The 12,422-nt window shown below is 46.3% G+C and overlaps 1 protein-coding gene across 1 annotated transcript in view; it reads left to right on the top strand.

Annotated features, from left to right (window-relative positions):
- enah (ENAH actin regulator) overlaps positions 1 to 11,739 on the top strand; it is a 154,440-nt gene extending 142,701 nt beyond the window's left edge. Inside the window, exons 8-14 of the mRNA XM_034526953.1 lie at positions 172 to 314; positions 477 to 525; positions 4,056 to 4,107; positions 4,345 to 4,411; positions 6,729 to 6,813; positions 8,176 to 8,233; positions 9,208 to 11,739. Of these exons, the coding sequence (XP_034382844.1) occupies positions 172 to 314; positions 477 to 525; positions 4,056 to 4,107; positions 4,345 to 4,411; positions 6,729 to 6,813; positions 8,176 to 8,233; positions 9,208 to 9,245 (492 nt within the window). The 3' untranslated portion in view covers positions 9,246 to 11,739. The remainder of the gene's footprint in view (positions 1 to 171; positions 315 to 476; positions 526 to 4,055; positions 4,108 to 4,344; positions 4,412 to 6,728; positions 6,814 to 8,175; positions 8,234 to 9,207) is intronic.
- The last annotated feature ends 683 nt before the right edge of the window (positions 11,740 to 12,422 follow it).

Genomic DNA, 12,422 nt, shown 5'->3' with positions numbered 1-12,422 from the left:
CAGACTGTCTGCATGTGTTATAATACGAGAAAATACATCTAGAAATAATTATGGCTTTTCTGATGTTAAATGAACAGACCAATGGTATGTTTTCAATTCTTATATCCGGACAATTGTAAAGAACTCGATAACGTTTGTGTCTCACGAGAGGTGTGGCTTGTATCTCTTCAGAGTGACGATGCAGGGGCGGCTTTGGCGGCGGCCATGCTGGGAGCCGTAGGAGCCGCGGGAGCCAAATCTGAAACCAGAGGCAACGGCCCTGTGCCTGGAGGAGGAGGGCTCATGGAAGAGATGAGCGCTCTATTGGCCAGGAGGTAGAGTCACGTTGCTTATTGTTGTCAGCTTCAACACAACCAATCACTGATATTGTGCTCTGGATATGAAATTCTTTGCAGTCAAATAAATGAAATATAGAGGCTTCACTGCAACTTATTATTAAACCTATCCTCGCTTTATCTGGACGTCATATCTTACAGGAGAAGAATCGCAGACAAGGGCTCGTCACCTGAACCCGACCAGAGATCGGTAAGCACCATCGGAGACAGTCATGTCTCTCGCATCTACGTTTTATCTGATCCAGGTCACAAACACCAGTACTCGCCTGTCAGGATCTGTAGTGTTGTTTCGTGTTTCCTGTCTTATTTTGAAGTCCTTGTCTCTCGTGTCCTCTGTTTCTCTTCACTTCCTGTCCCTGTGATTGTCTGCCCTGTTCCTGATTGTTTCCTCCTGTGTCCAATCACCTGCACCAGCCCTCTGTATTTAAGTCCTGTTCATGTCATTCCCCTTTGTCGGTTCGTCTTGTCTAGATCGTGGAAGATCTTGTGTGCATGTTTTGTATCCTGGTTTTTTGGAATCCTGTTTTGGAATCCTGTTTAGCAATAAAAGTTGCTTTTCCATCGTTGACGGCGTTTGGGTCCTGTGTTCCAAGCTGCACATAACAGAACGAACCGACCAAAGATGGACCCAGCCTACAACCCCTTCGAAGGGACCCGCTTGGCCTATGGGGGCCCTCGTAGCCTCCAGAAGGGGAACTACAACCCCCATAGGGTCTCGGCACCAAACCCATTCGAAGGGACCCGCTTGGCCTATGGGGGCCCTCGTAGCCTGCAGAAGGGGAACTACAACCCCCATAGGGTCTCGGCACCAGACCCCTTCAAAGGGACCCGTTGGGCTCGTAGCCCCAGTGGCAGAGGTCACGCAGGCCCAGCCCCGGAGTGGGGGGCGCAAACCTCCGGACCGCGTCGGTGGAGGGTTCCGGCTGCCGCCTCTGTGCCGCAGACTACTCCGGTTCCCGCAGTCGCCTCCGTGCTGCAGCCCTCGCCTGTTCCTGTTGCCGCCTCCGTGTTCCGGCCAACCCCAACTTCCTGGGACCTATTGGACTTCCGGCCGGCCCTTGCTTCCTTTGCCTTGTCCCAGGACGCTTTCCGGGACATGATGGAGTCCCTCCAGGCGTTAGACAGGGTCCTGCTTCGGCCGCAGTCCCCGCCGGTTCCTGCCGATGCTGTCCCGTCGTCGCCCCGGCCGACTCCAGCTCCCCGTGTCCCGTCGGCGCCTCAGCCGATCCCAGCTCCTCGTGTCCTGTCGGCGCCCCGGCCGACTCCAGCTCCCCGTGTCCTGTCGGCGTCCCGGCCGACCCCAGCTCCTCGTGTCCTGTCGGCGCCCCGGCCGACTCCAGCTCCCCGTGTCCTGTCGGCGCCCCGGCCGACCCCCGCTCCTCGTGTCCTGTCGGCACCCCGGCCGATCCCAGCTCCTCGTGTCCCGTCGGCGCCCCGGCCGACCCCAGCTCCCTGTGTTCTGTTGGCGCCCCGGCCGACCCCAGCTCCTCGTGTTCCGTCGGCGCCCCGGCCGACCCCAGCTCCTCCTGTCCCGTCGGCGCCTCGGCCGATCCCAGCTCCTCGTGTCCTGTCGGCGCCCCGGCCGACTCCAGCTCCCCGTGTCCTGTCGGCGCCCCGGCTGACCCCCGCTCCTCGTGTCCTGTCGGCGCCCCAGCCGATCCCAGCTCCTCGTGTCCCGTCGGCGCCCCGGCCGACCCCAGCTCCCTGTGTCCCGTCGGCACCCCGGCCGACCCCAGCTCCTCGTGTCCCGTCGGCGACCCGGCCGACCCCAGCTCCTCGTGTCCCGTCGGCGCCCCGGCCGATCCCAGCTCCCCGTGTCCCGTCGGCGCCCCGGCCGATCCCAGCTCCCCGTGTCCCGTCGGCGCCCCGGCCGCCCCTGGTTCCCCGGGTCACGTCGCCGCCCCGGCAGACCCCGGTTCCCCGGGTCACGTCGCCGCCCCGGCCGACTCAGGCTCCCTGTGTTCGGTCGCCACCATGGCCGCTTCCGGCTTCTGTTCCTGGGGTTCCCCCGGAGCCCGTCTGTTCACCTGGTGGTCGCCCTTCTGCCCGTCCCCCGGAGCAGGTCTATCTGCCTGGTGGCAGTCCTTCAGCCCGTCCGCCTGGTGGTCGCCCTTCTGCCCGTTCCCCGGAGCAGGTCTATGTGCCTGGTGGCCATCCTCCTGCCCGTCCCCCGGAGCCCTTCCGTCCGCCTGGTGGCCGTCCTTCAGCCCGTCCCCCAGAGCCCTTCCGTCCGCCTGGTGGTCGCCCTTCTACCCATCCCCCGGAGCAGGTCAGTCCTCCTGGTGGTCGTCCTCCTGCCCGTCCTCCGGAGCAGGTCAGTCCTTCTGGTGGCCGTCCTCCTGCCCGTCCTCCGGAGCAGGTCAGTCCTCCTGGTGGTCGTCCTCCGGCCCGTCCCCCGGACTTCTTCTGCCAGGCTTTTGGTCCCGCCTCCGGCTCCCCTCCACCCACCCTGGGGGACTGTGTTGGGTCGTCTGGAATCCGCCCCTTGAGGGGGGGGGTTATGTCAGGATCTGTAGTGTTGTTTCGTGTTTCCTGTCTTATTTTGAAGTCCTTGTCTCTCGTGTCCTCTGTTTCTCTTCACTTCCTGTCCCTGTGATTGTCTGCCCTGTTCCTGATTGTTTCCTCCTGTGTCCAATCACCTGCACCAGCCCTCTGTATTTAAGTCCTGTTCATGTCATTCCCCTTTGTCGGTTCGTCTTGTCTAGATCGTGGAAGATCTTGTGTGCATGTTTTGTATCCTGGTTTTTTGGAATCCTGTTTTGGAATCCTGTTTAGCAATAAAAGTTGCTTTTCCATCGTTGACGGCGTTTGGGTCCTGTGTTCCAAGCTGCACATAACATCGCCACTCACAGCTGGATGGCACAATGACTCGTCTGTGTGGCGAAAAACACACACACACACACACGCACGGGTTCTCTCAGTGTGTCCCGGCTTTACAGCGCGTGCCGCATTCACAACATTCCTGCAGTCCACAATCCCTCAGCGCTGTATCCCGTGTGTGTGAGTCTGCATGCCACATTCCAGGACTCAATCGACCACGTTCACATACCTTATTATTTGAAAAACCTGAACTGCATAGAAAATCTGGCCTTTATTATTTGATAATATTTTAGTCCAATGTCTGTTTTCATTCGCTCAGGGATTCCAGTAACTTACCCCTTCCTGCTTTAAAAAAATCATTAATTTGAAGCAAATGTTAATGAAACCGGAAACTTCTTCGTAGGCTTTTAATCTGCATGAAGTGTCGAGTTACATTGGTTTAAATGAATTCTGGACCTAGTCTGTAATTCGACACCTCAAGGATCTTTTTTTTATTTTCACGGTGCATATTTTGAATGTCTGGTTAAAATTAAAAAAGTAAAAACTTTTTTTCTCGAAAGGATACAATTGCTGAGTGAATCTATTAGCTGTAGGTTTTCACAACTGTAGAAATAAATGATTGGTGTTATTAGGGACATTTATTGCCACTTTATTACTTATTACCTTTTTTTTCTATATTTGATACATTAGTACACATATTTAGTCTTGATGCTTTAAGTTTGAATTGAAGCAAAGCTAAAAGCTAGCTGTGTGTTAGCATTACTGCTTAAACACAGACAAGAGTCTTTCACTCCCTCTAGGCTGTTTGCTGCCCTCTTAAAGATTTGCTCTTTCCAGTCTGTGTAGAAACTCTTCCTGATCTTATGTTTGACCTTTGAACTCTGTCTGTCTGCCCAACAGGAGGAGGGCGAGATCAACACAACCCCTAAAGTGTCAGCCTGTAGCACACCAGGTGAGTGTAAGAGGCAGTCAACCCTCTGAGGAGAGAAACAGGAATTAATATGCATCTTCATAATACGGCCGACAAGCATCCATGTTACTATAAATAAATCTATTAACATTTCCCCTCTGTGGTTATTGGAAGTTAACTTGTACGATCCACGTTACTGAATAGCTGAACTTCATGGCTTTTGGTAAGAGGAGTTTGGTGTTTATATCTCTGCCGTGTTCTCGTTTAATTTTTCTCCAGACATGCCCAGAAAGCCGTGGGAAAGAACAAACACCATGAACGGTAGCAAATCTCCGGTTATTGGAAGGTAAGGTATCTCCCACATTTCTAGATATTCCTTCTGTATTATTGCACTTAAAGTACATTATTTTAAAAAGTACAGTCAGGTGAATGGCTAGCAGCGATGCTACTAAACGTCTGCCATATTAAAGCACTAGCGTTGGCTAGCTTTAGCATGATGCACTGCTGGGGACCGTTCTGCGCTGGCTAACATCACTAAAGCTTACGTCACCTTCATGTGCACGCTGGCTGTACGTCAGACACCCTGCTTAAAGCAGAATGACGAGGAGTCAGGGTAGCAGCACGCTTAGCTAAGCGGCTATCAATGCTACTGGTTTCACTGGGCGTTGAAAGGATGCATCAGAACCACAATGGCCATTCTACGAACATTCTTAATTGTGGTTTCCCCAAACTTTGGGGGACAGTCGGCTGTTCACATCTAGTTAAAGGTACGGCGAGAGGGGTTTTATTTTGTGTTTGTTTGGCGGTCCCTGTGGACAAAAGCAGTAGTGTTTCCGAGTCCCTTTAGAAAACCTCTCATTTTACTGCAGCGGTGTCAGTCTGCATCAGCAGTCCAACTATTGTTCTTCCCTTCTTTATTAGTTGGAATACTTCAGCATTAAAAGGTTTCCTCTACCTTTGATGTTGGAAGCACACAGTTGTTCTAATTAGTGCAGTTTGACAGACACACAGATTCTCATTTACAGTATATGACATTGTGGGCCACACAGACAACTGCAGGCTGCTGACTGTGTATGTCTATGTGTACGCGCACGAGCGGCCACGAGCACGCGCGTGAACCGGAACATGTGTCTTTATAGAGAGATCAGAGGAGAAACAGAGTTGCTCAGGTCACATTTACTCCACAAACATAACAAACACATCAACTCGTTCGGCTCTATTGATAATAGTATTTTGGTGATTTGATCATGTTTTTACAGGGTTTTAAATGGTTTGGTAGAAAATCCACTCATAGTCTTAAGATCTCGTCTACCCTTCACCCTGGTGCCCTGGTTTCTCCCTCTCTCTCACTTTATTTCTCTTTCTCTCTTCTGTCTGAATTTTTCCCTCTCTCTCATTTCTTGGATTGTGATTCATATCTTTAATTATTTAGATGATAGAGTTTTACTTCCATCTTTTTCAATTATACATTTCTACTGCATGGATTTTCAGCAGTTCAGGTCAATGTTTTTGTTCTTCAACACTTTTCAGCAGGAAGTTCCCCTTTTTGGTATGTTCAGCAATTTACAGCAATCTTCAGCTATTTCTTTTAACATTTCAGCTTCAAGCTTTCTGATTTTAGCATTCCAACGCATTTTCAGAAGGAAATCCTTTTTCTAGTTTTATATCACATCTAAAAGTGTGTTTGCATGCTCCTCTGCCTGCTGCACTTTCTTTTTTCTTTTTTTACTACATTTAAACAGGGAAATTCAAATGTGTGCGTCACCTACTGAACACCCACCCTATCATACCCGCAAACACATGAAGATGTGTGCCCGCCCAGCGCAGAGGAGACTTGGCACAGTATTATCATTGTAGGGCCAGAGCCCATCCAGCAACATCCAGCAGGCGCCCACAGATAAGGCCCCTGCCGTGTGTGTGTGTGTGTGTGTGTGTACGCACATACACAAGACCAGTAGGGTGTTTTTGATTCCATCTCATTAAAAGTAACTTCAGCATGTGATCCACGGTTGTTGTGGTTGTTTACACTTGAGTGAAAGTTGGGGGCCATTTAAAAAAAAATCCTTATCAGCATATTTTAAATTCCAATGGTCTCAGAGGAAACTAGACTTCTGCACCTCCTCTCGGCTGTTTTCGTTTTATTTATTGATTTATAAAAATCTAGGTTGTGAAGAGAGACTTTGGTACTTTCTGAGAGAGAGAGAAAGAGAAAGACAGAGAGAGATAATGAGGCATTCCTATTGGCTGTTCTGCAAATGTGCTTGCACGTCCATACTGAAGAATATCCTGCAGGAAAAGTTTGCTATTCCAACATTGGCAACAACTGTCTGCACTGCAAAGTAATTTGCCGCATCTTTTTTTTTTAATGTGCACACAATATGAAAATGAATCAATTCAATATTTTTTTTTAATTGGATGCCCCAGCAAGTAACTCCGGCTGTGGTGATGACCATGGTTGATTTTCAGGGTTATTGTTTTTTGGCAGAAAATTATGAAATCCCATTTCTCTGCGTTGGCGTAGTCACATATACTCTGTTTGTTTTCAGTCGAGGCAAGCAAACGAGTCACAGTCAGATATGTGCATTTACTTTTTTGATGTCCCGTCTCCTTTTCCTCGTCTCCTCCGCTGAGTCCCTTTTGCATCTCTTCATCCCTCCTCACAGACCTAAATCCACCACGACACCCTCTGCATCCCTAACTGCCAACGGTGTGCCAACAGAAGCCGTCGACTATGACAGGTTGAAACAGGTGGGTGACCGCTTCATTGTTTCCATGTTACACTTGAGGGGTGTTTCCTTTACTTCTACAGATGAACATTTTTATTAATTTCACCATGAAACTTTTCCAGTTCATTACTTACTTCATTCAAGGAAAAATATATGTCCAACTTTACATTTTTAATATGCAAATATGGTTCATAATTATTGTTTAATTTTGTTTGGCATATGAGAGTCAATGGTTTTTACAGAGGGAATTCTTCATATCTTTGTATCATTCCATAAATCAGAGAATACTCCATATTTCTAGGAATCAAATGTTCTATAAATCATGAAGGGCATATGAACAAACCCCTCTGTATAAAAGTTCAGAATATAACGAGCAATAAAACTTTAAAAATTGGTGTGTGTGTGTGTGTGAGTGCTACTGAAGTGGAGGTTTCTGTCTTTTAAAAGATAAGTTTTATAAAATGATGAGCAGATGTGTACAGATGGTAAAGCCCAATGAGGATTTGTGAACCTGGGCTATACAAAATAAAATGAAGTCAATTGAATTGAACTACAGATGAACGCGGCAAAAAAAAATACAAAAAACTAATAGAAATTTCCCCAGTGATTGCTTTTTACTAAATCAATTATCTTTTGCTATTGATACATTTTCTCAAATGTTATGCAGAGATTATCTGTGAACGAGGCGTAATCTAATGGTAATGTTTGGTGATTTTCGGAAAAATCTATGAAAAGTTTTCTAGTCTAGAAAGAAGAAGCAAAGTGTCCCTCCTCTTTAATCCTATTGGATGGATGTTTTGGTGACTTCCCTCCTGGAAGCACTGCAGCTCGTTGTAGCTCTCAGTCTATCTGTGAATTGTGATAATAGTTTGCTCTTAGTTGAGTTCAAGATTTAACACACATTCCAATAATCTGACAATAAACTTGATAGTAATTTGGAGTTTGTTTGTTGTTGTTTTTCGCCATCCTCTGGGTTGTTAATAATGGATGCCTCATAATAAGTTAAGATGACTGAATGGCATGAGGTCTCCATGTACTTTATTCATGACTAAATTGTTCTTACCAATGAACGGTTGACATTTCATTGGGATTATCTCAGGCATAGTTCAATGGATTTCAATGGGTTGTTTTTATTTTGCATGTGAAGTGGGGAAGTGACATCTGACGCATTCCGACGAACTTTGAGCTGTCCACTTGTGAACATAGAAAAACCTCAAGACGTGCGTTGGTGCCAGGTCCCGACAGGGCCTGGGTGTCACGTGACCACATCCAGTGGAGTGGGAGGTTGAGAGACAAGTGTGTCTCTTCTCTGGGGGACATTTATCATCTTCGTGTTGAAAGGTGACAATGTTGAAAGGTTGAAAGTTTCTTTTTTTTGTTTCAGGACATCCTGGATGAGATGAGGAAGGAGCTGTCGAAGCTAAAAGAAGAGCTCATCGATGGTAGTTATCATCGAAACCCACGCTCTTCTTTCACACACACACAGGGGGGTCAACCGGGGCCCACTAATAAATTAATCCAGCCCTGTGTTTTTACATTTCTATACTGAGATACGTCTGCCTACTGAGATAGATCTGGTAAAGCCAATTGCCGTCTAAAATATGCAAATGTCGACAGGGAAAGCCAACAAAAGAAACCCCCAGCTCAGAGCAGACTTACAGTGAGGAGAGCGAGGGTTAGCATTAAATACAGCAAGTTAAAACATCATTATTGATAGCAAACATGGACAAGTGTGCAGTCATCAGATGCACACTGGAGCTTCCTTCTTCTACCGGCCAAAACAACCCCGGGAGATGTTATTGTATGCTTCACACCGTGTTCGCTGCCGCCAGCTACATGCAAACAAAAAGACAGAAGCAAAACGCGCCTGCTCGTCGCCATTTTGGTTTTTCGCAACAGGTGAACAGAAGTGACCATATTAGGAATGCATAGAAGTGACGTACAGTATACTTCTCTGGTAGCAGCAGTGACCTGCCAATCACAGTAAGAAAGCATGCAAGCATACCCTATTTTATGGTCTGTTTGACTCTAAATGGACCATCATTTACTAAATGAACATCATGCTGCATTGAAGAAGACTTGAAACTAGAGATTCAGACAATAGCTCATGTTTACAAAGGTTATTGAGGAAATAAATCAAGAGAGAAGTAGAGTCATTTTCTCATAGACTTCCATACATTCTGACTTATTTCTGGAGTCGACCCCTGATGGTCAGTAGAGAGAATGCAAGTTTTAATACATTTCCGCATTGGCTTCACTCTGTAGAACCGGAGGTTGCCGCTTGAGCAGAACTAAGAATTACAACAGGAAGTATCATTCACCGTCATCAAGCTGCACTCCATGTTATAAATTTCACAGGTATTACATGTACATGTCATTCTGTGTACTTCTCACATCGCTCTATTTGTGTCCCCAGCAATCAGGGAGGAGCTTGGAAAGTCCAGCACGGTGTAGAGGATCCAAACTCCCTCTCCACAACTGATAGACGACCACAGCGGAAGAAATATCTAACAATACAAAAACCAAACAAAAACGGTGACAACAAAAATGGTGACAACAATCACGCGAGAGAGAGCGAGGACGTTAATCGGAGAAGTATCGGACAGGAACAACAGGGACGGAGTTGCGGTTGGGAGGTCGGGTGCTTGTAACTCACAGAATCCATCCTCCTACGAAGCCCCGCCCTCTTCTCATCCTCCTCCTCCTCCTCCTCCTCTCTCTGAGGGGATCGCTTCCTGAAGGACAGTGTCTGAAAGAGAAGCACATGTATTTTATGCAAAGATGATTTCTTTGTCCTATAATAGAAAGCAACACACACACAATACTGAACTCTTTGATGATACTGTATTAACCCATCGGCACATCCGTTTTACGTTGATGCTAAGAATACGAACTCTTGTGATTTACTATCAAAATGGCACGTTTTATTAACAGAGTTTGGAGACAGCAAGGGACGGAAAATTTAAAAAAGAAACGTCTTTTTTCCGATAATGCCATAGGGTAGCGTGCGTGTGCGAATGCGTGCATGCCTGCGTGTGAATGAGTGCGTATGGGGGACCGACAGTCTCTGGTGAAGTCCACCACTGCAGGACACTGTAAAGCTTGTCTTCCTCAAATACTATTTTAACCTGAATATGTACAAAAGAAGAGAAGACAAAAAGTTATTTAGAATAAAAATAAAAAAGAATAAAAAAATAAAAGCATCTATCAACCATGTCTGTTCCAGTGTAGATCGTCGGCCATATCATGTAGCTCAATAGTCCCACCTTTGCAACGGGATGCTCTCTTGTCCGTCTCTTAGGAATCATAACCGTCGACATTGTGTCCTCATCAGTACAGCGGAAAGGGCCGCCGCCTCCCTGTAGCCTCCACCAAGCTCTTTCTGCAAAGATGGAAGAAAAGACTTTTCCTTCCCCGGTTGTCACATTTAGGTACTCTGTTTTCATGTGCCGTCTCAGCCCTTTCCTTTCACACGGGCGACGGGTCGCGGGTCTGCCACGAAAGTTGCGCAAGTTTTCTTACAAGCAATAAGTGTAGCATCTATTTTTAAAGGCCCACCCGCCCCCAACAGTCTCTTCTGTCCCTTTTTTTGTTTTTATTTTTATTTGTGGCCCCGGGTTGGACGATGTTACTGCAGATATTCGGTGACTCCAAGTCAGATTTTTTTTTATCCTTTTATTATTATTATTAATAATTATTATTTGACTGCATTTCTAAAGTTTATGAAAGGTGAACCGGACAACCTAAAAAGGACGTGATTGTGCCATTTTAATATTTTGTGTGCTCACTGACGACGTGCGTTTCATCTTTCTTTTCTCTCTTTGCCTTTTTCTCCTGCCGAGGTCAAAGTCCTTTCCCTCAGATGTCCCATGGATAAAGGGGGGCCGTCACTTCGTAGACCCACTCACGTCTCTTTCAGCTCGGTGCCGAGTTTGTTTTTCACTAAAACGTACAATCAACCTGAGTGTGTCGCAGGACTGATGTCTAAATGCTGTAGCTATTGCCTCCAAGATCAGCTGTCAAGGTCACGGGTATAAAAAAAAATCTAATAAATCCACCGTTCACCTTATAAATGTCAGTATTTCTGATTTCAAGGGGCGCTCTGATGATTTGTCATGGTCCTTCCATAAAGTCGGGAGACTTCCAATAGGCACTTTGTTTTTTTGTTTGTTTAAATGGAAACACCCAGCCAAGCGCATCGATTTGCACTTTCAGACAACAACAAAACCCCACAGAGCAAATCAACTCTAACAACAAAGCCTCACTTCTCCGACAGGCGACTTTCTCACCAAAGGATTCAACTCGGCTCGTCTCCTGCTCAACATAATCGCCTTTTTCTTTTCTTTTCTTCATTTCATTGTTTGTTTTTTTGTTATCATTTTTGTTTTTGAGAGATCTATCAAACAAGAAAAGACGCCCAACACCATTTTTTGGACGTGACCTGAAGGTGGCGAGAAGAAGCTTGTCTGTTCGTGAAGCTACGTGGTTTGTGCCTTGTTCCGAAGTTACATTTATTATGTCGAACATATAAAGATGACTAGTAATAATATCTAGGGGGCTGTCGTTATGATCACATGCAGTTGTTATTTAGTTTGGTTTTCTTTTTTTTCTGTTTATTTAAAGGGAGAATTTGAATGAACTTGGTACTGTTCCCCACCTAAAAAACATCTGGTTTTTGGTGTGTTTTTTACATAAATGGGATTTATTTCCGTTTAGTTGTGAGGTTGCTTTTCTAACCGCTCAGAAGTACAATCTGGCCCTTGAGACGCGAGGCCTGTCAGGGTTCTTTGCTCCGAGAGGATCTTTTCTAAAGCGGAAGTCGAGATGAGTCCGAGTAGTCCATTCAGACGCACAGCTTTTTTGAAACGGTGCTCTGCAGTGAGGTCTGCTCCACGCTGATGGAAACACTTACCTTTGTGTGTGAGGCGCCGAGTCACGCAGATGGGTTCCCAGACTTTTTTCTATATCAGCTGCATTGTACCATACTGTTCTCATGTTACAAAGTCTTTTCTTTCATGCTAACATCTTGTTTCTGTTTGAGCAAATTAAATAAAAATTGCAATACAAGACTAGAAACCGTTTCTTTCAGAATGATGTCATGGACCTTGCACTGGGGTTTTCACCTTTTAAATAAGTCGCCTTTACACACTACACTTTCAGGGTGGATTTATGGCTTGAGTTCTATTTTTTCTTTTCTAATTCTTCTTCTAAACAGTCTCACTTGGAGTGAATATTGACTGAGAAAGCCTCTGTTTCGCAGCCCGACTACTGGAACAACAACTTCTGTGGGCTGCTCGCTTCAGCCGAGGTTCAGCCGTGGACGAGGAAGAGGAAGAGGAAGAAGAAAGCGTGTTTTAATTTAGTTCTGATTGGTGGCGCATAATGTCTCTGCAGCAGCCCTTCCTTCTTGTGCTGCTGTTGGTCTGTGAGCTGTGAAAGGAGGACAGAACTGGGGGTCAAGACCCACATTTGAACTATACGGTTCTACTTGTACTGACCTGGTAGAGGAGGGGAATGTGGAAAGCACCAAACTAGCTTGTTTTTTTGTTGTGAAAAAAGAAATAAAAAGAACACTGTCTGCCGAATGACTTGACTTCCTTGTCATTCATGTGTTTATTCCAAACTGAGAAA

Source organism: Cyclopterus lumpus, chromosome 24 (assembly GCF_009769545.1).
Source record: "Cyclopterus lumpus isolate fCycLum1 chromosome 24, fCycLum1.pri, whole genome shotgun sequence".
In the NCBI taxonomy this organism is placed as follows: Eukaryota; Metazoa; Chordata; class Actinopteri; order Perciformes; family Cyclopteridae; genus Cyclopterus; species Cyclopterus lumpus.
Note: the sequence above shows the minus strand (reverse complement) of the source record. Positions and strands in the feature narration are given on the sequence as shown.